This window comes from Myxocyprinus asiaticus, chromosome 5 (assembly GCF_019703515.2).
Source record: "Myxocyprinus asiaticus isolate MX2 ecotype Aquarium Trade chromosome 5, UBuf_Myxa_2, whole genome shotgun sequence".
In the NCBI taxonomy this organism is placed as follows: Eukaryota; Metazoa; Chordata; class Actinopteri; order Cypriniformes; family Catostomidae; genus Myxocyprinus; species Myxocyprinus asiaticus.
The window spans coordinates 40,643,015-40,669,880 of NC_059348.1; the positions used below are offsets into that span (position 1 = coordinate 40,643,015).

Sequence of the window (26,866 nt, forward strand, 5' to 3'; positions counted from 1 at the left end):
TTTCAGTTGTTTTGCTTTGTAAAAAATGTGCTAGCAGATGGACGTCTTTGACTGTTGTGCCGCATCTTGCTGTTTTTTGTTTGTTGTTTGTTTGTTTTTTTCAGCATTTCTCTGTTTTTTAGATGCCATGGAAAGATAAAGAGATAGACCTGGGGGCCTGGGTAGCTCAGCGAGTATTGACGCTGACTACCACCCCTGGAGTCATAAGCTCGAATTCAGGGCATGCTGAGTGACTTCAGCCAGGTCTCCCAAGCAACCAAATTGGCCTGGTTGCTAGGGAGGATAGAGTCACATGGGGTAACCTCCTCGTGGTCACTATAATGTGTGGTTCTCGCTCTCGGTGGGGCGCGTGGTGAGTTGTGTGTGGATGTGGCAGAGAATAGCATGAAGCCTTCACACGCACTAGGTCTCCGCGGTAACATGCACAACAAGCCACGTGATAAGATGCACGGGTTGACGATCTCAGATGCGGAGGCAACTGAGACTCAGCCTCTGCTGCCCGGATTGAGGCGAGTCACTACGCCACCACAAGGACTTAGAGCGCATTGGGAATTGAGCATTCCAAATTGGGAAGAAAAGAGAAGAAAAGAGAGATAGGCCTAGAGTTCAATACAAGTTAAGCTCAATCAGCAGCATTTGTGGCATAATGTTGATTATAACAAAAATACATTTTCGACTCATTGCTACTTTATTAAAAACAAAACAAAAATCAAGGTAGTGATGCAATTAAAATGGAAGTGAATGGGGCCAATTTTTGGAGGGTTGAAAGGCACAACTGTGAAGCGTATTATTTTTTTAAGGCACTTACATTAATTCAGCTGCTAAATGTATTATTTAAGGTGTAATGTTTCAATTGTTGTTATTGTGGTCGTTTTAGGGTTTGCAGTGTTACGTCGTCATGGCAATGAAGTTGTAAAATTGGATATAGGCCTAACTTTACACAGAAAAGATTAGTAAGTGATTTTATCACACTAAAATCATGTATAACATGCATATTGTTTACATCTTTTGGCCATACTTTTGAAACAGTGAGTATTTTAACATATACAGATTGGCCCCATTCCGTGCCTCACTAACCCTCATTGTTTATTTTTTCTTTTTAAGAAAAGGAGGGACAAGTAGAAATTATTTATTTATTTATTGTGGTAATCAACATTTTGCCACAAATGCTGTCGATTGAGCCTAACTTGTATTGAACCCGGAATATTCCTTTAAAAAGAACACCAGCTGTTTTTGTTTTATTTTATTTTATTTTATTTTATTTTATCTTTAGTGCAAGAGCGCCTATATGTCGCATCACTTGCAGTGTCTTGCAGAGCTCATTTGTAGGCTATTTATTTATTTTCAGTGAGGTTATTCTCTTTTTATTTGCTGTTTACAGTGGATGTGAAAAGACACAGGCGTTTTCTGTGGCCAAATGCATGGGGACAAAGGTAGGCACATAATAATCACATGTAAAGAGTAGTTCTCTTTGCTGCTGGCTGCTTTTTTTGGAGGTACTGCCACAGCAAGTGCCTACAATAATGGCATTCCCCATATGCCTTTCCTATAATTCCACTAAATGCAAATGAGTTTTTGTTTATTTATTGCAAACAAACACTGTTGACGATTTTGTCGAAATTCTGGGTTCAAAGTTGAATAAATGTTAAATAATATATCCAAGGGATGCAAATTAATCACTCATCCAAAGCTTTGCCCCAGACTTTTAAGCTAAAATGAGGTAATATGTGGTTGATATGAGGTGGGCACACAGTCATGTGACAAAGACTCTTTCAGTTCCGTGGTTTCACTGTATCATCATGACATTACTTAAAATCATTTATCCTTACCAAGTTCTGAAGTATAGTTCTAACCTCAGCCGAACCTCTTATGGATAGCCTTTAGGTCATTTAAAATATCAAATTATACCACTCTTTTCAGATGATTCTGAGATTCACTCAAAATGAGGATGGATAAGGAACAATGCAAAAGCTTCTCCACACACTCACTGAAGACGTAGCATTAAGTTCACCGTTGTTACATTGTCAGTTCGGCTATGGCAGATTGCTATTTTTATGTGTTTTCGTAAACACATTACAACTGTGTAATTTCTGTGCTATTAGTGCCACCAAACAGAATAGCACTTTTCTTTTTGTTATTGGAATTATGCAATCCTACTTCCACATTATTTGAAATGTCAAGGTCAGTAATGTAGAATCATACCTAGAGTGTGTATATAATTTGGCAGGCAACATTATATTACACCTCCTCACTGCTTTTAGTGTCAACAGACAACATTTTCTTTAAGTAGATTTACAATTTAAAATGTACAGTCTATGCAAAAATATGGATGGCTCATCGGGCACTCAACACAGTTTTATCCAATAAATTACTCTCTAGAACAGGGCTACTCAAGTTTGGAAAGCTCAGTGGCCACGAAGCTGGGTCGCTATAGCCTCCCTATAGCCTCGTGGGCCGTACTTAAATTTTTTTTTTAAGTAATTCTTATATATACATAGAGTATGTGAGCTATTGAAACGGGTTTGACAGATTTGCGCCGATTAATAATTTTCAGGTGAGATTGAGAGCACACATTTTTCATTGATATACAACGTGTGCGCACTAGGGTTGCAACAGTATGAGATTTTCACGGTACGATAACTGTCTTAGAAAATACCACGGTATACGGTATTACACAGTTATTATTATCAGTTACAATGACCCTTAAAGGAGTTTTTTTTTTTTTTTTTTTTTTTTTTTTGGGGGTTGAACAAAGGCTTTATTATAATTGAAACTTGGATAAAAACTTTTTTATGGATGTATGTTTACTTATATGAGCCCATTATTATCCCGTTTGTTTCCTAATTTCAAACATAATTCAAACAGAACATACATATTACACAGGAGGAAAGGCTCCTCATTACCATGGTTAGGTCAGTGTAGCTAGTCTTAAATAATAGTAATAATAATAACAAATTATAGTATTTATGAAAAAAATAAATCCTAGCTGAAACACATCTTGAAACTTTAACTACAACTGCCGCTGTTGATATAAAATTAGGTCTAATAGATTCTACCTTTAGATTATTTCATATAAAAATATAACATTGTCAAAATATAACAGTTACTTTTACTCATGTAAAATCGTGAAACAGTTTTGTAAAAGTGATGATGTATAATGAAAAAAATAAATAAATAAATTAACGCATAGCACAGTGTTGCTCTTTTCCTCCTCAGTGCTGTTTGGCATGTCAGGACTGCCTACTGTTTGAGAGGTTTGACTTGACTTCCACCATAACCCTTTAAACTAGAAAAGTCTCACTAGAATTGAAATTGGTCACATCAGTTTTGAGGTCTGCGCTCCACAATATCGAGGGAAGCCCGGTTGTTGCACGTGCCAGAGAGAAGAGCAGATCATGATAACGATCTGGTTCAGTTACACTCGTGCGAAAGTGCAGATGAGAAGCCTTTAGCTGATTGTGAGATTATCATTAAATCTGACTCGGCAGTCCTAAATAGGCTATCACTTGGGCGGCCACCGAAATATCTTCAATGGGAGAACCATGGCACGAACCTGCTGTCCGCGACCCAGTCCGAATAGACCTGCAACCCACCAGTTGAGAAACACTGCTTTAACTCTCTCTCTCTCTCACACATACACACACACACACACACACACACACACACACACACACACACACACACACACACACACACACACACACACACACACAAGTTGACGAGTCTGACAGGCAGACGGAGGAAAGGAGATGCGCACGCGCAGGTGAGATTCTCCGTCCGGATGCATTTTTTCTCAATACCGTAGATAAGCAAATGTACATGGTATGATAACCGTCAAATTTCATACCGTGGTATACCGTGAAACCGGTATACCGCTGCAACCCTAGTGCACACATACTGTTTCTATGAACGCAGGCGCAGACTGACCCTGGCTCTCATGTAACATCAGCTATGCACAGATATTCTTTGTTGTTTATTTCATTACATTATTTTGCAGTTTATTTCCCTCTTTAACTGTGCTGTGATTTAGTAATACAGAGAAGTACCGAAAATACTCTGAAAAATGGACACCTCACAATTCATACGCATCTAATATTGATAATCATATTTTTGATGATAAAATCATAACAGGGGTCACAAAATATGGCTCGAAGGCCACATGCGACCTGCGAGCCAAGTGCTGAGTAGCGCTGCTCTAGAAGGAAAATGTCCCTCCCCCTAATACCACCTGCAACCAACTAGAATTTTTTAGTTTATGACTGTGACATAACAAAAATCTAATTAGCTATTAAAAAAAAAAAAAAAGATGTAAGTTGTGTACCAGTTGATGAAGCACTGAAAACATGGCTGGAGCTGAATTTCATTCATGTCAGTTTTTGTATCCTGTGAATTAAGTTAATATTAATCTCAGTGGGCCTATAACTTGACAAAAACAACATCCATGTACAAGAGTCCAGAATATAAAGAATCCACCTCAGAGAATGACCAGCTAGGGAACAACATAGAGCAAAAAAGTCAAAGCAGTATTTTTATAGGATAATGTGTTTATTTGAGCTATTTAGCCTTTTCAGGACCATAATTTAGCAGCCACATATATTTATCACCTCACAAAAGCTTAATTATTTGTGTTTTGCCGTATGTGTATTTTCTCTCTGCTTGTGCTACAGGAGAAAGTGGATTCAATGTTCAAGCGATCAGATGGAGCTGAGCACTCATCTGAGGTAAGCACACAATAAATGGTTATGGGCATAAGAACTGGAGACAATTACACCAGTCTAATTAGTTTGCTGAAAGACAATTTTGCTTATCCAGACTGAAGGTGACTGCTGGATTATTTTGTAAACAGTATCTCTTGTGTAATTTCAGTAACATCGTGTACTTGCATTTGCAGTAGTCAGCGAGTTCATTTTTTATCTCTCTAAGATGAGAATATGTTGTATGGTGAACATACATGCAATAAGTTCAACATAATCTATATGAGAACAGCAAAATTAGGGTCAGTTTGCAAATGCATATTCTTTTGCAATGCACGTTTACAGTTTAATTTCATTTTAGCTGTACCACGTATCTCAGAACACAGTAATTAATCTGATTAGTGACCAAATGTTAACATTTTGTAACATAGACAAACTCAGCACTGCAGAAAAGAAAAAGATCTGATTTTCTAAGTGTAATATGTACAGTAGATATAATTAAGCATTGTTACATGAGCAAGAGGGATGTTATACTGAATGTCAACCACAGGAAATCACAGCCATGCTTATATTCAGCACAACAGCATGACTGTGAGTGTGATATTGCTTTTTATACAACAATTCTTTAAATAAGATGTTAATGTTGAGTAACTTATAATTTTGACACAATATATAGCCAGTTAGTACTCTTTTTGCTCTGCTAATGAAAATAGTTCCTAACGAAGCCAAAGCAAGATCAAACATTGTGTGTTAGAGAGCAATGCAAACACAAACTATATATGAGTACTCTTGGAACATCCAATCAGATTACAGGGCAGGAACCATTTGTTGCATAAAGGTATTTGGACGCCCTCTAGGGAATATGTTTATAGTTGATGTGATGAACTAGACCTGTGGTTACTCTGCTAGAACACCTGTGCAAACTTGAGAAAACCTTTGAAACTGACTTCATACATCCCATAAAAATTAGCTTGGGACAAGTTGGTTAAAATTAATTACATAAATGGCAGTTTGGTTTGAGAAAATGTCTGAATCATTTGTTTGCTGATGCCACTTGTCATTTTATTATCTAACGAAATAAAATCTATACATTTTTTATATGTTAAAACATGCATTTAAAAGTGTCCAAAAACTTGTTAGGGCATATCATTAGATATCATTAGCACAGCACAGTACCTAGTTGTTTATCTGTTTTTATGATGCAGAAATGTGGCGTATATATGGACTACACTCTCAGGATGTTGAACTTATGACTGTTTCTAAAGCTCACTCTGAAATGGATAAAAAGGCTTTTAAGTTTTCAGCACCATTTTCTTGGAACAATTTGCTATCTGTCTCCTTAAACTTAAAGATCTTATTACTCTTAGTGATTTTAAAATATTTTTAAGTCTAAGTAACTAGAATATTTTGAATGTAATTGTTGTAAATGATTGCATTTTTACATGTTGTTTTATTTGTTGTTGATTTATGTATTTATATTGTAAACTACCTATATTTAGTTGCTGCCTTTCTTGGCCAGGACTCTCTTGTAAAAGAGATTCAAATCTCAATGGGACCAGCCTGGTTAAATAAAGGTTCAAATAAAATAATACAATGGTGTACCTGTACATTACAACCATGAAATTTTACCACTAAGGGGGGGGAGACATTCTCATTGGAATTTCTCAAATAACAACCAAACCCTCCTAGAACTAAACCAAGAGAAATCACATGTTCAGACCTGATATTTGATTGTAGAGTTACATGAAAATGCTGTATTTTTTTATTTGACATGGAAACGATGCTACAGGGGATCCCACAGTCATGAAAAACTTGGAAATGTCACCAAAAAAATAAAATAAAAAAATCCAGAACTAAAAAGTCATGGAAAATTTCTATAGTGAATATACACGTCATTTGCTCAGTTCTGAATAAATGAATGAATAAATGAACGAATGAATGAATAGATGAAATAATGAATTATTAGTGAATCAATCGGAATCAAAATTATTAAAAATGTTTACTTATTAATCACAGTCGACTGGAAAAGTCATAAAAATGTTATGGAAATTCAATGACTAAAAAGTGTGGGAATACTCTGCTAGTCTCTTTTCAGATTATCTTTTCTTTGGCACTATGGTGGCTTCATTGCCACCATTGACAGTCTGCCCATCACCTGCAGTAATAAGGTCTATTTGAAATTTTTGTAGTGTACAGTACACCTAGAACATCACCTGACATCTTAAAGTGACTCACGTGAGTCACAACGTTTGTATTGGCACAATAGACAAAGAGGTGTTTCGATTTTAAAAAATTACTTAGTGTTCTGAGGAAACCAAAATAGCTGATGTTTTTGTTTTGTATCTTGCTATAGTTTTGGTACGTTTTTTTTTTTTTTTTTTTTTGGCATATTAGTTGAGGTTTACCCCATAAAATCATTCTTTTGTCATATGTTTCCCAGAATAATGCAACCTGTAAACATCTATAGGCTTAATTTTTGAAGTTTGTCTTTTTTTTTTTTTTTTGCCAGTGTTCAAATTGTGTTAAGGTGGATCGCCAACCGCAACCCCAACTAGAGTTGGGCCAGAGGTACTGTAGGTTTTTCACTCCTGATACGGAACATCACAGGTTCAAATTCAACTCTGGCATATGGGAGTTCTTATAGATCTCTTATCCAGCAATCACAACCAAAAAGACAGCAACAACTTCAAGGTTTGGCGAAACTGTTAACATGTTCGTGCAATTGTTTATTCAAAGTCTCAGTTTCTATAGATAGCTAAATTTATGTAATACCAGTTGTATAACAAGCAAGTATGTGTTATGTGATATCCCTCTCTTTTTTCTATTTTTTCTTCTTTTTTTACAGGAAAAACCTTCTCCCATTATATGCTTTAGAGAAGGATTGTCCTTTGTTTTTTTTCTGCAGTGCATTTAACGTAATGCTGCCAATCAAGAACGATATGCCAATAAATAACTCTCATTTGTATGTTCCTCATCTCTAGATTATTAATTTAGATCAACATCAATGCCGATAAAAAACATGGATAAATGAGCATTGTTGAAAGCAACTTTGTAGAAATGAATGGTGCCACGTTGATTAGACTGTCTGACTGACGGCCTATTATTTAAGGGTTGTTTCGGCTCATGAAACTCACCTGTGATTGGCTGGATGGTCGCTCAATCAGCCCAAAGTAACAATGCATAAATAATACTGTATACAAATCCACCATTTGGATTCTGTATGGGTTTAGCTTGGAAAAGTGCGGGGGACAAAAATCGTGTCCCTCACGTCCCCCGCAGCTGCTACACCCTTGCATATGTTCTCAATCTCTGAATGTGTTATAGGAATGTACATTTGAAGTCCTGCCAGTGGAGATGGCTGCCTATCCAACAAAGGAAATCCCCCTAGAGAGAGGTTTTTTTTCTTTTTTCTTTTCTCTCATATATTAGTTAATAAGTGTACATTTTGCTTTCTATGAAAGCTATTTTTACCTTTTCTTTCTCTCTTATTCTGGCTGTTCATAGGATGATGGCCTGATGAACTGGTGGAGAACTGTTGAAGGTGAGTTGGGATCAAATTATTTGTTAAGATACTGTATGCATATTAGGGATCATGTTAGGTGTGTCTGTGTTTGCAATGTTATATAACTTACTGACACTTGATTGACAGGTTGGCTTGAATGAAATAGAACAACACATTTTCAGGAGAATGAAGAAGAGATGTGAGTAAATGTGGACCCAAATTCTAAATAGCTTCCATGACCAATGATTTTTCTGTGAAAATGTCCTCTGATTTTCACTACATCTTTCCTGCAAAAGTTCCAGAGACTGTGACTAATACTCTACCATTGCCAAATACTTTTATTAATAAGGCCCAGTGCCATCATTCAATTCAAGAATCCAGATGCACACTTTGCACTTAACCACCTGGAATGTGTATATTCTGTTCCTCCAGACAGGATTTTATGTATTTCACATTTTTATATTATTGTTCACATTATTGTTATTGTTCATACAGTATATTGTCATACTGTCTTCATGCCCATATTGTTGTATCGGTGTTATAATATGTCCCATAATGTTCTGTGTATACTGTCCATATTGTGTCACATTAACTGTCCAGCGTTACTGTTATGTGTGTACTATGTATACTGTTGTGTGCTGTATTATGTTATCCAAAGTCTTGTTTATACTGTGATTACTGTCTTAAAGGGAAAGTTCACTAAAATGTATGTTCTGTCATCATTTACTTACCCTCTTGTTTGTACAAACCCATATGCCTTTCTTTTGTCCTTTGAACACAAAAGTAGATGCATTTGGCACAATGTTAATCTCAGTCACCATTCACTTCTTTTGCATCTTTTGATAAAATGAAAATGAATAGTGAGGCTATCATTCTGCCTAACATCTCCTTTTGTGTTTCAATATGAGGGTAAGTAAATGATGATATTATATACATTTTTGGGTGATCTGTTACTTTAAAGCTCAAAATACAGGTGCATCTCAATAAATTAGAATGTCGTGGAAAAGTTCATTTATTTCAGTAATTCAACTCAAATTGTGAAACTCGTGTATTAAATAAATTCAATGCACACAGACTGAAGTAGTTTAAGTCTTTGGTTCTTTTAATTGTGATGATTTTGGCTCACATTTAACAAAAACCCACCAATTCACTATCTCAAAAAATTAGAATATTTTGACATGCCAATCAGCTAATCAACTCAAAACACCTGCAAAGGTTTCCTGAGCCTTCAAAATGGTCTCTCAGTTTGGTTCACTAGGCTACACAATCATGGGGAAGACTGCTGATCTGACAGTTGTCCAGAAGACAATCATTGACACCCTTCACAAAGAAGGTAAGCCACAAACATTCATTGCCAAAGAAGCTGGCTGTTCACAGAGTGCTGTATCCAAGCATGTTAACAGAAAGTTGAGTGGAAGGAAAAAGTGTTGAAGAAAAAGATGCACAACCAACCGAGAGAACCGCAGCCTTATGATTGTCCAGCAAAATCGATTCAAGAATTTGGGTGAACTTCACAAGGAATGGACTGAGGCTGGAGTCAAGGCATCAAGAGCCACCACACACAGACATGTCAAGGAATTTGGCTACAGCTGTCGTATTCCTCTTGTTAAGCCACTCCTGAACCACAGACAATGTCAGAGGCGTCTTACCTGGGCTAAGGAGAAGAAGAACTGGACTGTTGCCCAGTGTTCCAAAGTCCTCTTTTCAGATGAGAGCAAGTTTTGTATTTCATTTGGAAACCAAGGTCCTAGAGTCTGGAGGAAGGGTGGAGAAGCTCATAGCCCAAGTTGCTTGAAGTCCAGTGTTAAGTTTCCACAGTCTGTGATGATTTGGGGTGCAATGTCATCTGCTGGTGTTGGTCCATTGTGTTTTTTGAAAACCAAAGTCACTGCACCCGTTTACCAAGAAATTTTGGATCACTTCATGCTTCCTTCTGCTGACCAGCTTTTTAAAGATGCTGATTTCATTTTCCAGCAGGATTTGGCACCTGCCCACACTGCCAAAAGCACCAAAAGTTGGTAAAATGACCATGGTGTTGGTGTGCTTGACTGGCCAGCAAACTCACCAGACCTGAACCCCATAGAGAATCTATGGGGTATTGTCAAGAGGAAAATGAGAAACAAGACACCAAAAAATGCAGATGAGCTGAAGGCCACTGTCAAAGAAACCTGGGCTTCCATACCACCTCAGCAGTGCCACAAACTGGTCACCTCCATGCCACGCCGAATTGAGGCAGTAATTAAAGCAAAAGGAGCCCCTACCAAGTATTGAGTACATATACAGTAAATGAACATACTTTCCAGAAGGCCAACAATTCACTAAAAATGTTTTATGATGTATTCTAATTTTTTGAGATAGTGAATTGGTGGGTTTTTGTTAAATGTGAGCCAAAATCATCACAATTAAAAGAACCAAAGACTTAAACTACTTCAGTCTGTGTGCACTGAATTTATTTAATACACGAGTTTCACAATTTGAGTTGAATTACTGAAATAAATGAACTTTTCCACGACATTCTAATTTATTGAGATGCACCTGTAGTTTTGTGTAAGATTAGCACAATAAGAAAAACTCAATTTCATTTTACAGCACATTGTTGAATGACAATAAAAGTTGATATTTTTTGTCAATTTTGTCTCTTAGAACTTTTGAGGCCGCAACAGACGGTGTTTTTATGGTGGCTTGCTTGTTTGTCAGTCTGTTCAACCAGCGTGGAGCCTCTCTGCAGTGTCACATCGTAGAGTTGCTCAGTCGGGCGGACACTGCTGACTGCTTCCATAAGAAGTCTGTGAGTGCAGCTGTCGGGGTGGTGTGGCGAGTGTGGCGGGGGGCATAGTTACATCACTGGCCTCATCCTGGCCCCCTTCACCTTCGGCACCTCCACCATAGTCACTGCACTGGGCATTAGTGTGGCAATAGCTGGGAGCATCACTTCGGCCACAGCTAATATCACTGATTCAGTTCAATCCAACATGGATCTCAAAAAGGTGGAGAAGATGATCCAGGGCTACCAGAATGAGATCAGTGACATCAGAGATTGTCTGGAATCCATGCAACTGTCAGTTGCCCTCTCGCTCTTTCACATTACATTGCTACCTTGTGACTTATGGTTTTGTCTGTTGCGCATGTAGGAAGGAATGGCTACCCTGCAAGAATGGAACTTCAAAGAATACTCTGAAAGTATGTTCAGTACGAGTCTTAACCGAAATCTAAAGCATGTAATGAAAGAGGGTGGATGACCAGGTAAAGCTCTCATGATAAACGCTGATAGGCTCATCAGCACTGTGAAGGTTCAAGGAGTTGCTGGAGGTGTGGCCAAAGCTGCCAAAGCCATCAGTGTCACCATGGAGGTCATGTCCACTCTCTTCCATCCTCACCCTGGATGTCTTCTTTCTTGCCAAAGACTCCAACAAACTCCGCAAAGGTGCCAAAACCAAATTTGCCTCCAAGATCCGGGAAGTATGCTGAGAGCTTCAGCATGGCCGACTGGAACTAAACAAAGTGAAGACTCAGCTTCAAAACACCATGGTTGGAATTGAAGTGGAAGAATATGAGGAGCATTGTGAAGAAGATGAGTCAGATCCAATCAAACTGGCCCTACTTGAACAAGAGCTGGATCAGTTGGAGGAGAAGCTTGACCAAAAGACTATGCAGGAACAGGAGATGAACAGAAGCAAGAAAGGAGAGACTGAGAAAAAGAACCCAAAAAATAATGGAAAAGAGAAGTAGTAAGAGTAAAAAAGGGATGCACTTGTGGTGAACAGTAGATGATCCACATTACACTAGTTGGCCAAACTTTTGTGGACACCCCCTTCTAATTCCAGGTTTTGCTATTCTAGTAATTGTAGTGAAGACAAATTGTAATGCGATGATATTCAATGACATTCTAGAGAATTGTGTGCTTCAAAATCTTTGTGGCAACTTGGGTGTGGGCCCTTTTCTGTTCCAGCATTACAAGGCTCCTGTGCACAAAGCAAGGTTTGTAAAGAAATGATTTACTGAGTCTGGTGTGGTTAAACTTTACTGACCTGCACAAAGCCAAGACCTTAACCCCGTTAAACACCTTTGGGATGAACTTGAATGTAGACTGCAAGCCCCATCCCCCAACATCAGTGCCTGACCTCACTGATGCTTGTGTCTAAATGGACACAAATCTCAACAGACATGTTCCGAGAGTGGAAAATGTTAGGGAGGACCAACACCCTATTAAGGCCAATGACACCCAACAAAGTTTATTCTGTAAATGGAAAAAATTAGGCAAAGGAAAGTAATGGCAGTGAAAGAATAAAGTCTAGTCAAATAGTGTATAAAAACAAAAGCCTGTTAGTTTGCATATTTAAGTCATATATTTGAAAGTAAAGAGAGTGGTCAAATTACAGCACATGACTAAACAGATGAATGGGGGGAAAAAAGGTGAACAGACCTGAAATGAGTCAGGACATGGAGACAAGAAGACTGTTGGGGTATTAGCAGTCTGAACACAAAGATTAAGGCCATGTCCACACTGAAACATGTTGGGTTAAAAATCTCTGTTTTCCATTTCCTAACATCAGGGCTCCAGACTAAAAAAATCACTACAGAGCCAATGGCTCCTAATCTGAACCATTTAGGGTTCAAATTGCAGTTTTAAGATGCAAAATTACAGAATTGCTCAATTTAGATGGTTGTTCAGAGGCAAGATAAAAAGATGACAAAAAGAAAATCAGGCTGATAACCAATTATTGAGTCAAACGTGCAAAATAATTTCCTGTGTAAATCGACAGCATGTCAAAAATGCTGGAACAGCCGACAATTTAAAAAATCGATTTATATATAAAATGTGCAAAAAACAAAACAAAACAAAACAAACAAACAAAAAAATCTTAGTCTTTCCTCACTGTAAAGGGGCAGTCCAGATGTAGAGGCTACAATTCCAAATTCAGTGAAGTCCCAGATGTAGGTTATTGTGGCATCAAAATCTCAAATAAAATTACTAGAACAAAAGTGCAAGACTTTTAATTTCAAAGTCCAAATACTCTGGTGACTCTTATTTTGAAATGTCTGCACTCCCAGTTGCTCTCACAAACAGAGACCAGAGGGTTTTTTTTTTTTTTTTTTTTAAGCAACACCATCAGTCAAAATCAACATGAACTCTTCAATCAGTAAAGGTTATATAAATAATCTTCCAAACAAAGTTCTCCCTTCAATTCAATATACTCATATGCTCAACAATAATCAATAATGTTTTTGTAACATATTTGAATGTTTCTGAAAAATGTTCAGTGGTGGACCCGATTTAAGAGAGTCATTTGTTTGCGAATCATCATGGCTCGCTCTGTATTTGTTGTTGCATGCAGTGAGCTCATCTTAACAAAAATGGTGAAAAGATGATGTATCTGACAAAACTACATGTGAATGCAAGCAAAGTGTTCCCGATTCGTGCTAATGGCGGCTCGATTTAAAATTGCTGTCACAATTATTTCTGTTTTGTCACATTTGCGACCATTTTTAGTTGTAGTCTGGAGCCCTGAATGTCATCATTGTCCAAAGTATTAGTTACTACAGAGGTACAACTTTTGTGTTACATCTTTTTGATTGAGGAAAATTGAGAGGTTTCATTATGGCAAAAATGTATGTGTTTTAGCATGGACGTGGCTTAAGAGAGGGAGTGAATGGACAATTGAAGTTTGTAGAAAAAGGTTTCTGAGAACATAATGAGAAGTATAGGAGAAAGCAATACAGAGGTAAATTCTATAGGCAGAGAAAGTGTGAAATGTGTAGATTGGGATAACGTGATGATTCTAATGTCAGGTATCTGGACTCTTATCATAAGCACATTAGTTTCAGTCCCAATTCAGAATAACCTTAAGCACTACTTAGAGTTCTGCTCCGTTGTTAGTATGTAAACAAAACAATTAATCCTATATTAAAGGATTGTTCTGGGCTCAATACAAGTTAAGCAAGTTACAATTCATGTCATCTGTGCCTTTGCCCCATATATTTACATTGTATTGTATATGCATTACTGCAAATACAATTTCTGTTTGTTTTGTACAAACTGAGGAACGAGCCAAAAAGATTTCCTGTGGAAATCGACAGCATGTCTCATAGAGCTTAATCCTCTTATGCATGAATCATTATATCACAAAATAAACTTTTTTTTTATTATTTTACTTCAAAAATCATTAAATCATTCCTAATGTATTTTTACACATATCTGGTGGAAACCGTGCATCAGAGGGTTGACTTGTATTGAACTTGGAACATCCCTTTAAGGAATTTGGTTAACACAGAAAAGCATGAGATTGACAAAGAGGACAGTTTGAAGGAGGGATTAATCAGGCAGAAATAAACTCTGGTTATGGGAGGGAACAAATAGGGGGTGATGATGGTGAAAGCATAAACTCACAAACTATAAAGACACCCTATTTGACATTGTCAGCCTTCTCACATGTGGAGTTTAGCACACACATCAGGGAAAGAATCACTGTTTTGTATTTTGAAAGACTGTAGTTTTCTAGAATTTTTTATGTAGTGTTTATGTAGTTGAACTCTTTTACATTCATTGCATTTTCCATCATTTAACAATTTAATCATTAATAATTGAATTATATCAAGAAGGGGTATTAACATTTAGTGGAATGGCATATTACGTTTTGTCACATGCCGCTAGAAGTTATGGCACATGCCGCTGGATTTTGTGGCACATCCAGTGGCATTTCCAGTTTTTAGTGGCACATTCCACTAAATTTTGTGGCATTTCCAGTTGTTAGAGGCATGTGCCACTGAAATTTGTGGCACGTCTGCCACTGTATTTTAAGGCATATTATAGACGCTGTAAATGATCGCGCACTGACATACTGTATAAAGCACATTGCTTCCAGACATTAGCTTTTAGCAGGCTACCTGGACCTAATTTGAATAGATAGCAAAAAGGATTGTTTTACACTGTAGATTAGGTCTGTCTCGTGTTCAGCTCTAATGCGTTATGCGTGAAATGTATTTTGTTTACTTGTAATACATCCATTGTCATTTAATAAAACATGTTGGTCTTTTATTACTTTGACTTTCCGACCCGCTGTTTATAAACACACCAGTGGAGCCCTTTGTCTGGGCTGCCCGGCCGCAGAAACGCAGGAGGAAAAATGGGAAACAGAGCCGGCGTTCTCATCAGAGTAAGACGTCGTGCAAATCGACCCCCGCTACCCAGTATTCTACTGGCAAATGTTCAGTCTCTGGATAACAAGCTCTGCGAGCTGAAAGCGTGGATCTCTTTCCAACGAGAGATGAGGGACTGCTGCATTATCTGCCTAACAGAAACTTGGATGTCTGCGGAGATTCCAGATTCAGCCATTGAACCCGCGGGGTTCTCCGTGCACCGAGCGGACAGAGCGAAAGACCTCTCAGGTAAAAGCAGAGGTGGTGGTGTATGTTTTATGATCAACAAATCCTGGTGTGATCAGAGGAACATACATTCTATCAAGTCTTTCTGCTCTCCTGATCTGGAATTTCTCATCCTTCTGTGTCGATCATTCTGGCTACCGAGGGAATTCACAGCGGTCATTATCACTGCTGTGTACATCCCGCCACAAGCCGACACAGACTGGGCACTCAAGGAACTGTACGGGATTATAAGCAAGCAGGAAACTGCGCACCCTGAGGCCATGTTCATTGTGACCGGGGACTTTAATAAAGCCAGTTTCAAATCAGTTGCACCAAAATACCACCAACATATTAGTTTTAACACACGAGGGGACCGGGTTTTGGACCATTGCTACTCTCCCTTCCGGGACGGCTACAAATCCCTCCCCCGCCCACCATTTGGCAAATCGGACCACTCTTCCATTCTGCTTCTGCCCGCTTACAGGCAGAAACTGAAACAGGAAGCACCCACCATCAGAACAATCCAGTGTTGGTCGGACCAATCAGACTCTATGCTACAAGACTGTTTTGATCACGCCATCGAGCTTTACGCTGATAGTGTAACGTGTTTCATCAGAAAGTGCATAGAGGATGTCGTTCTGACCAGAACAATACGGATCTATCCGAACCAGAAACCTTGGATTAATAGCGATGTTCACGCAGCACTTGGATGCGCGGACCTCCGCTTTTAATTCCGGGAACGCGGAGGAGCATAAACAAGCCAGTTATGCCCTCCGAAAAATCAGATCAGCAAAACGTCAGTACAGGAACAAGATTGAAGGACAGTTTAACACCACCAACTCTAGAAGCATGTGGCAGGGAATTAACATCATCACGGACTTTAAAGGGAATAAAAACTCCGCCGCGAACACCGCTGCCTTTCTCCTGGATGTGCTAAATACTTTTTATGCTTGTTTTGAGGGAAATAACACCGCCCTCGCAGAGAGAGCTCTCGCGGCCGAAGCTACAGAGGTTAGTTCACTCTCCGTCTCTGTAGCGGATGTAACCTGATCCTTCCGATGGCTGAATATCCACAAAGCCGCGGGTCCAGACGGCATTCCGGGCTGCGTCATCAGAGCATGCGCGAACCAACTGGCTGGTGTTTTTACGGACATTTTCAACCTTTCCCTCTCTTTGTTTGTAGTCCCCACATGCTTTAAAACGTCCACCATTGTGCCTGTTCCAAAGCAATCCAAAATAACTTGCTTAAATGACTGACATCCTGTTGCTCTGACCCCCATCATCAGCAAATGCTTTGAGAGACTAATCAGAGATTACATCTGCGATGTGCCGCCTCCCTCACTTGACCCATTGCAGTTTGCTTACCGCAACAACTGCTCCACTGATGATGCCATTGCATCTACACTACACACTGCTCTCTCCCACCTGGAAAAAAAGAACACTTATGTGAGAATGCTGTTTGTAGACTACAGCTCAGAATTCAACACCATAGTGCCCTCCAAGCTTGATGAGAAACTCCGGGCTCTGGGCTTAAACAGCTCGCTGTGCAGCTGGATCCTGTCAAGCAGACGCCAGGTGGTTAGAATAGGCAGCAACATCTCCTCATCACTGACCCTCAACACTGGAGCCCCGCAGGGCTGTATTCTCAGCCCACTCCTGTATTCCCTGTACACACATGACTGTGTGGCAACACACAGCTCCAATGCCATCATTAAGTTTGCTGATGATACAACGGTGGTAGGTCTGATCACTGACAATGATGAAACAGCCTACAGAGAGGAGGTGCACACTCTGACACACTGGTGTCAGGAGCACAACCTCTCCCTCAACATCAGTAAGACAAAGGAGCTTGTGGTGGACTTCAGGAGAAGAGATAGAGAACACAGCCCCATCATCATCAATGGAGCACCAGTGGAGAGAGTCATCAGCTTCAAGTTCCTCGGTGTCCACATCACTGAGGAACTCACATGGTCCGTCCACACTGAGGCCGTTGTGAAGAAGGCTCATCAGCGCCTCTTCTTCCTGAGATGGCTTAGGAAGTTTGGAATGAACTGCCACATCCTCACACGGTACTACACCTGCACTGTAGAGAGCATCCTGACTGGCTGCATCTCCGCCTGGTACGGCAATACCCACAACCGCAAAGCACTGTAAAGGGTGGTGCGAACTGCCAGACACATCATCGGAGGTGAGCTTCCCTCCCTCCAGAACATATATACCAGGCGGTGTGTGAAAAAAGCTCGGAGGATCATCAGAGTCTCCAGCCACCCGAGCCATGGGCTGTTCTCACTGCTACCATCAGGCAGGCGGTATCGCAGCATCAGCAACAGCCGACTTCATGACAGCTTCTTCCCCCAAGCAATCAGACTTTTGAACTCTTGATCTCCCACGATCAAATACATCAGTACTGCACTTTATTACTCTTATATCTCACACCGGACTGGCATAAATTATATTATTATTATATTATATTCTCTCTTAACAACTTACTATCAACCGACAGCCTGAATGTCAATACAGTACAATACTGTACATTCTATATATACTATATATACTTTTTTTTTATTGTATAATGTGTATTATATATTGTGTGCATTGTATACTGTACATTGTATGTTATTATTTGTATATTGTGTTGTGTGTAAATTATGTGTATATTAGATTTTAAACTGTGTTGTAAATCTGATGTTTATTGTAAATTGTCTCATCACTGTCATGACTACTATGTTGCTCGGAACTGCACCCAAGAATTTCACACACTATTGCACTTGTGTATATGGTTGTGTGACAATAAAAGTGATTTGATTTGACTTTGCATAAACAAAATTTTATTTCACTGTGCTCTGACAGCTTAACTATTTCAACTGCTTAACTTTTCATTATATTTGTGTGGTTAAGAGATGTTATTGTGATCACCAATGTGTGATTATATTCTTCTGAGTCTACAGGTATGTAGAGTGGTGGCTACAACTGTAAAAATTTAAAGAGAGGAAAAAGGACAATTGCCACTAAGAATTTTCAGTGGTTAAAGAAGTACTAATAAAACTTTCATACCCTATGGATCCAGAAACTGAAAGAAAAGACAGCATTGTGCCACAAACAACCGGACATGCCACTAAGTTCAGCAGCATGCACAAATCTGTTGTAAATCTGTTCTTTCAGTTTCTGGATCCATAGGGTATGAAAGTTTTATTAGTACTTCTTTAAAGCTCAACTAGTGACTAGTTGAGAGAGTTTACTATAAATAGATTTTGGTCAGTGCAGTATTCTTTGCATGCATTTATGTTTTGTCCGATTAATATCAATTAAACCTTACTATGCTAAAGCCCATTAGAACTTTGGCAGGAAAGTGGCAGATTTTAAAGTTTCTGAGCTAGACCATGATCTAAATCCATGCTGTACACTTAACCTTACCCATCAGAACTGTAGGGTTGCATCTTACTCTCAGTAACTCCAGCAGAATCAGAGTGCTGCCAACCTAAACATACATCACACTACATCCTTGCAACACTTGGATATAATGACCTATGAACGTGTGATAAAAAAAAAACAGAGTTAAAAGTGAATTACCTTAAAATCCCAGAGTGATTTAAAAATGAAGGTCTGCTATTGGCCCACTTTCTAGAAACAGCATGCATGCCAGTCACCAGTGATGCATTTTAATAACTTTTTCCAGTTTCTTCATGTCCTATGAGGTAAATAGTTAAAAGTTAACAAACCTACAGGTACTACTACAAATGATACACATTTGAGAATTAGTTAAGATAATTAACATTTACCTGCTTTTACATGAATATGCAATAGAATGTGCAATAGACATGCAATTAGAGCCAGATTAAACTATACAGCATACACTTCAAACCAATTTGTGGCACCTCATTATTTTACACTTACCACAAAATGAAGTGGTCCCCAGCCAGGCTCAAGACTCTCATGTTGACTGACATGTCAAGGAAAAAATCCATAGTGTCTTCAGGTTTAAGGTCAATTTAAGAATAAATCAGGTATTACCACAAAATACTCCAGTAAAAGAGGTAACTTTAAATTTACAACCAAAAAAATGTTTAGCAATACATTATCAAACACGGTAAGTTTCAAGGGGAGATATTTTTGAATGAGCCGTTTTCTCCACCTGGAAGAAATGACAAGCTTTGAAACAGTGTTAAGACCGATTTTAAATAAATTCTGGATGCATCAGTCACATGGGTGCATGCTAATAACTAATCCGATTAGTTAAAACAGCACCGACAGTAGCAACTTCAAACAAGCCACTTTTCATTTTCTTAATTCTTGTTACAGCACAGTAAAAAAAATTTGTATGTGCTGCTGACTTCTGTTAGACGAACGTATTGCAAAACGGATTATCGACGGTATTACATAATCACAGGCGTGTGCCACAGCTTCCAGTGACGTGCCACAGCTCCCAGTGACGTGCAACAGCTTCCAGTGACGTGCCACAGCTTTCAGTGACATGTGCCAGCTTCTAGTGACATGTGCCACAGCTTCCAGTGACATGTGCAACAGCTTCCAGTGACGTGCCACAGCTTTCAGTGACATGTGCCAGCTTCTAGTGACATGTGCCACAGCTTCCAGTGACATGTGCAACAACTTCCAGTGATGTGCCACAGCTTCCAGTGACATGTACCACAGCTTCCAGTGACATGTGCCAGCTTCCAGTGACGTGCCACAGCTTTCAGTGACATGTGCCAGCTTCCAGTGACATGTGCCACAGCTTCCAGTGACATGTGCCACAGCTTTCAGTGACATGTGCCAGCTTCCAGTGACATGTTCTACAGCTTCCAGTGACATGTGCCAGTTTCCAGTGACATGTGCCACAGCTTCCAGTGACATGTTCCACAGCTTCCAGTGACATGTGCCACTCACAACCGGATATGCCACTGGATGTGCCACAACTTCCAACAGCATGTGCCAGAGGCATCAAAACGTAAAATGCCATACCACAAAATGACAATATAGCTGCTGATTATATCTGTGTTATTGGATACTTGTGTAGAATAAAAAGATACAAATTAATTTAGGTCTTCAGAGAACAGCATACTGAATATAATAAAATGGGATTAAAACAGTGTTAGTTATTTATTAAATGTAATGTGATACTGATTAAAATTACACAACTAAAATTGTAATCGGTAGCAATCTTTTAGATTACAATTTTCTGGTAATGTAATCTGATTATTTTTGGATTATTTATTGCATGTTTTGATTAAAATATAATTTAAGTATATTTTTTATACTTAAAATCTCTCTCTCTCTCTCTCTCTCTCTCTCTCTCTCTCTCTCTATATATATATATATATATATATATATGCAGTACTGTGCAAAAGTCTTAGGCACATAAGATGTTTCACAAAGGCATTTATCTTAAGATGGTTATTTAGATCTTCAGCTTTAGTGTGTCAATAGGAAATATAAATGTTAGACTCCCAAACATTACTTTTGCAAATAGAAAAGATTGGAATAGAAGAACAGGGAGCCCTGCAACAGATGTCATGGCACCCACAGAGCCCCCCACTGAACATCGTGTCAGTCTGAGATTAAATAAAGAGACAGAAGCAATTGAGACAGCCTAAATAGAAGAACTGTGGCGAATTCTCCAAGAAGCTTGGAACATCCTATCTGCCAACAACCAAGAAAAACTGTGTCCAGGTGTACCTAGGAGAATTGGTGCTGTTTTGAAGGCAAAGGTGGTCACACCGAATATTGATTTAGCTTTTTATGTTTACTGGTCTTTGTATGACATTAAGTGATAAATGAATACTATTTATGTCATTATTTTTGAAGACATCCTCACTATGCAACATTTTTCACAAGTGCCTAAAGCTTTTGCACAGTACTGTATATATATATATATATAGAGAGAGAGAGAGAGAGAGAGAGAGAGAGAGAGAGAGAGAGAGTTAAAATTAAAGAGGTGCCCATTTAGAATATGAAAAACTGAGGGATGATGTACTGTAGTAAATAAGGTCATCAATGCAAATGATTTAAGAACACTATATAGCCTACTACTACATAACATTATCACACATTTAATTTAAGCTACTATACAGCTACTATACCATTATATAATTCATAAAGTGTATAAAAGTGTAATGATGTGCTTTTTAAATAATTCAGAATAACTCAGTTGACAGATTAATTTAATCTCTCTACACCTGTATTTCCTCATTCGTCCAACTCCTGTACCATCCTCTAATGAAACACAGGGTGTGGCCATGCCAAGTCTGGTTCAGGAGAGATTGTACTGTTTATAAGTTAAGCAGAGAGGTTTTCTTTTCAGTCTTTACAATTTTTCCAAGGGTGTGAAGGCAGACAAACAGACAGAGGTAAAAGAATCATAATTTACAAAAACTCTATGATTTGCATTTAGGGTCATTTTTTATCTCTATGTGTATTTATATTTTGATAATTTAATACTTTTAAAATTTAAGTAAGGCTTATTTTGATGTACATAAACAATTAACTATTCATGATTGATTTATATATATATATATATATATATATATATATATATATATATATAAATCTTGTTAGATTACTTTTATTTTATTGCACTTTTTCAATAAAAAAAATAATAGGCCTACATTTTGTTTTAGTTACATTTCATAAGGTAAATATGTATTCTATCAACTTTATCATGCTATTTTATATTAATTGGATTAAATTAATGTAGAATCTTTCCCCCCAGACATGGACAACAGGCTGATGTTTTTGGTGGTTTTTGTGATTTCTTGTGCTGTACCTTGCATTAAGGCTGATGGACACCTATCACCACCAACAATTTTGACAGTAAGAATGCTATCTATCCCTTTTCACAATCATTTCCACAGCATCATTGTTTTCCTTTAACCAAACTTCTGATGCATCGGTTCTTTGTTTAGGATTTAGATGTTATTGTAAGGAAATGGGAGCAGTTTAGTGTGTTGACATAAACAATAGCAGACCTGAGATTTTTCTGATCCCTCCTCATAGTCCAACATCACCCGTGGTGAGTGTGGAATAAATAAACTGTGTGTGGAGAAGCCGACTAAATGTGATCCTTCAGGCAGCTCTCAGTGCTTCTTCACCTCCACATGGTTTTCCACCAATACCACAAGCTTGGCCTTTGAGCTCAGTGGCAACTCCACCGGTTACATCGCTTTAGCAGCTGGAGTGAACTCTAGTTTGTCTCAGGTATACTAATCTCTGCACACAAACATACTGTACACTTCACAATGCAAATTACTTGTTTTGGCCAAACGTCATGAAAAGCCTTGTACTTTTTATTTAATTTTTATGGATGTTTCATGTCTGATTTGACATCACAGTGTTGACAAAATACTGATTTGATTTGACAGCAAATCTCTCAAACCTATTCAAATGAAAACCCACAGACACACTTTAAATACTAGAAAATCTTGTAATTCTGAACAACCTAGTTTCACAAACAAATGCTTCTTATTACAATGAGTGGTCACACTTTATATTAGATGCCCTTAAGTATTATGTTCTAACATTCAAGACATATAAAACTATGTACTTACTGTGTAACTACATGCTGCTACTGTGGTTGAGGTACGGGTAGGTTTAGGAGTAAGGATAGGGTTAGGGTTATGATTAGGGGTTTTGGGGTAAGGGTTGGGCTAGAGTTAGGGGTAAAGTTAACAGTGTAACTACAAATGTAATTAAATGCAGGTACTTTAAATGTAATTACATTGCAACAACTTGTATGTACATAATAAGTACATTGTATCAAATGGTTAAGTACATAGTAGTTAAGGCCACCTCATATAAAGTGGGTCCCAATGAGTCATCTTTCCCCTTATCATTCTTGATAAGTCATTCTGACTGCTAGTCAGGGTGGCTGATAATTTTGTAATTGAGGGTGTGTAACAGTCACTGTTTTCAAACAGGTTACCCGGAACACTCCCCCTTTCTGCCATTTAGCAGAAAACAGATACTTCCACCCCAAAATAACGCCACTAGTTGAGCCAGTGTTACTATGTTGGGCTGGTCGGGATATTTATTGCTTTTCAAACGAAGTCAGAGGTGGGAATACTTGAGTTAAAATCTAGAATTTAGTATTTTAAAGAGCCATGTAATAAAATAGTTAAGCACACACCTACCCGTGGCTTATCCCTTACGTAATAGGTGGGAGAATTGCGAGTTGTAAGTTGTATGGGATGCAGCACTAAAAAAACAGAGCAATGTGGCACCACATTGCCACAGTGTTTACACTTTCAACTTATAGAAAACCAGTCTTAGAATTGTTTACTTATAGATGTCTTTGATTATTTAGCTTGGCTAAGAGGTAAAAAAAAATTACACACTCCACTTTAAAGGAACATGTTATTTGTCTGTGCTTAAAGAAATTTCAACTACTGCCCCAAAGTAGAACTGTTGTTGAACACTGCTTGCACTATGCGCTTTCAGTCACTCTGCAGAAAAAATAAACACAATTGAACTGATGCAAAAATGTCTGATGGGAGATGGTGCGTGTCAGTAACTTGGCAGAATGGGGTTAAATTTAGGGTACCGAGACATTTAGTAGCTTCCTGTGTGATCATTAGGTTTGCCAGCTGTCCCTTATAATACAGAATCGTCCCGTATTTGAGCGAACAAAATTGCTGTTGTCCCTTATTTGGCTGGTAGAAAGTAGACAACCCTAGTGATCATGTTGCAATATCTTGAGTCTAGATCTTTGTTAAAACAAGCCTCACTATAGCGATGAAGCAAATTAGAGCTTCTATCTGGAAACCAACCACCTAATCCCCTTTAATGCTACCTAAAGGCGCAGTGCAACAACCAGCAAACAGATTACAAGAGACATTTTGTTCTCTCTCATGATTAAAATCCCCTCTTCCCTTTTCTAACCTTTTAGGGGACCAATGTTGTCTTTGTCTGTGGTAATAATAATGGCACTTTCTTCTTCCGAACTGCAGTACTCACAAACAACACACTGGTGATAACAAATTCGGTAAGTTTGAGATCTGCAATCTCATTTTAAGTATGGCCCCTCTAATATCAAATGCGTTTTATATATGGAGTGATGTATTGTTTCTCCTTTATTTTTTCTCAGCCTAATGTGAGCAATATCCAAGGTTCAATACAACAGACCTTGATTCAGTGTGTCTTCAACATCCCCATTGATTTTAACATCAGTAACACCATTGGTGCCCTAGCCACCCTAGGCATCAAAACCAAAGCTTTCAGCTTCAGCAACCGTGCTAATACAACGATTAACACGTTCATTGAAATCTTTCAAGGCTCAACTAATGGTGGGTTGTTTGCTTTGTAAAACAATACAGGTTGATATAGAGCATTTCATATGAAAACTATCTTTAAAGGGATAGTTCATACAAAAATGAAAAATTTGTCATAATTTATTCAGCCTTTACTCAGAGTTTCTTTCTTCTGTGGAAAACAAAATATCTTCTTTTCCATACAGTAAAAATAAACTGGGCCTGGTCCTGTCTAGCTCCAAAATGCCAAAAAATTAAAAAAATTTAAAAATAAAGCATCATAAAAGCAGTCTAAACAACTATTGTGCTATATTACAAGTCTTGTGAACTTGAACAGAATGAAGTTTAAGTCATTAAGTCACTAAATCAGTGAAAATGTTCCCATTTTCCAGTGTTCTCAAATCTCATTTGCGCTCATTCACTTCCATTCAATCATGGCATATTAAGTCAATGACACAAAAGAACCAATGATGTTTGACAAAACTGTTGTCAGACCTGGCACAATAAGCCTTGATAAGCCATTTTTAATGTATGCAAGCACAAATGAGATTTGAGAGCGAAAGCAGAGCGAAAGATATTCCTATGGTAGCTATTTATCTTTTCTTCACACAAAGCTATCCAATGGCTAAAAAAGGCTAGAGTCATTTGGACCACGCTTATGGTACTTTATGGTGTTTTTTCCAGCTTGTTTGGAGCTTTACAGTCCTTGTCCCTATTCACTTTTATTGTATGGAAAAGAGCATTGTTAACGCTTTGCTAAATGTCCTTTTGTGTTTAATAAAAAAAAGAAAGTCAAACGTTTTTTGGAATGACATGAGGGTAAGTAAATGACAATTGAAGGTTGTTTATTTTTTTGTTCCTTTAACACAAATACATGCACACACATAATTTTTTAAGCTGAGTGTAACTGATAGATTGCCACTTTGCACTTTGTTTTTTAAGGAACTGTGCTGGGACAGCCGCAGAGCGTGTTTGGATCCTCTTTTTTGGTGTATCTAGCTAATCCCAATTCTACTGCCATAATCACTTCATCTCCCACAAATACCACAGCTACCCCCAATACAACTTTTGTCACTGTTGCAAACGGTAGCATCTCACTCACCAGCCTACTGAGCCAAGGTAAATATACATCTCAAAGTTCTCCACTGATGTGTTTAACCATAATAATAAATACAACTCATAATATTTCTTATGCTGCTTTTTTCACACAAATACAGATCAAATAATGCTCTCTCTCACTTTTTGTTCTTACTTTCAGCTGCAATTGCCCTGCTCAGTATCTTCACTCTGCGCCTGCTCTGATGAGACCTGAACTAGATCTGGGACCGAATGACAGAAACACCATAACTCAGGATTCCTTTCTTATCTGTTTTTTCCTAAATGTTTTCATTTAAGGTTCATTTCTGAATGCTGTGGTGTCTTCATATGATAGACTATGTATACCTAGCTATATATTATCATAGTATAACTGTGTCAATTGTAATTGCATAATAGTTTAAAAAGGATGAGGATGTCCTTATTAGTTTGGTTTCAGGTAAGAAGAAGAAATAAATGTGATTTGGAAGAGGAAGTAGAAGTAGGGTTAGGGATAGGGTCAGGGTTAGGGGTTGGGGTTTAATTTTACTTTTAATACAACCAAAAGTAAAGTTATTATACCAAAAAAAGACATCTCTGTATGCCTCTATAAGCTTCAGTGCACATTGTTTGCCAACACTTTATTTTCAAGATGTCTGTCTACTACAAAAAAAACATCATTTTTTTTCCATCTTATTCCCTTCATGAAAAAGTATAGCTGATTTAAGATGATGATTCTTAATTATTTTTGGCCTTTAAAGTTCATGGCCATGACTCCCCCTTTTAACTTCATGATGAGCCTTGTATGATATGCTTGCAATCTTCTATGTGGTTGTGTGCTAGGGCAGCAGCTTGGGATGCAAATAAGCTGGAAAAGCTAATCAGCACAGCTCTGGACTCAGTTAGTGAGGTGGCAGAGAATGCTCACCAAACCACTTACCAACATTATTAATGCCTCACACCCTCTGACATGCTTGGTATAACAGACTGATCAT

At 38.2% G+C, this 26,866-nt stretch overlaps 1 protein-coding gene across 2 annotated transcripts; it reads left to right on the forward strand.

Annotated features, from left to right (window-relative positions):
• The first annotated feature begins 4,667 nt into the window (after nt 1-4,667).
• LOC127440650 (putative ferric-chelate reductase 1) lies at nt 4,668-26,372 on the forward strand. 2 transcript variants are annotated; one of them, XM_051697375.1, is made up of 11 exons: nt 4,668-4,721; nt 7,204-8,088; nt 8,199-8,235; nt 8,344-8,395; nt 10,840-12,174; nt 22,265-22,365; nt 22,549-22,749; nt 24,437-24,532; nt 24,635-24,833; nt 25,740-25,916; nt 26,056-26,372. In XM_051697375.1, exons 6-11 carry the CDS (start codon nt 22,267-22,269, stop codon nt 26,097-26,099), a joined length of 816 nt encoding a protein of 271 aa, XP_051553335.1. In that variant the 5' UTR covers nt 4,668-4,721; nt 7,204-8,088; nt 8,199-8,235; nt 8,344-8,395; nt 10,840-12,174; nt 22,265-22,266; the 3' UTR covers nt 26,100-26,372. The 2 variants fall into 2 exon arrangements, with proteins under 2 accessions (XP_051553335.1, XP_051553336.1); XM_051697376.1 differs by lacking the exons at nt 4,668-4,721; nt 7,204-8,088; nt 8,199-8,235; nt 8,344-8,395; nt 10,840-12,174 and adding an exon at nt 21,810-21,902.
• The last annotated feature ends 494 nt before the right edge of the window (nt 26,373-26,866 follow it).

Coding starts and splice junctions, on each gene's coding strand:
- LOC127440650 (XM_051697375.1), top strand. CDS start 22,267: ATGGACAACAGGCTGATGTTTTTGGTGGTTTTTGTGATTTCTTGTGCT. Junction 24,533..24,634: donor CACTGGTGATAACAAATTCG/GTAAGTTTGAGA, acceptor ATTTTTTCTCAG/CCTAATGTGAGCAATATCCA. Junction 25,917..26,055: donor CACCAGCCTACTGAGCCAAG/GTAAATATACAT, acceptor TCTTACTTTCAG/CTGCAATTGCCCTGCTCAGT.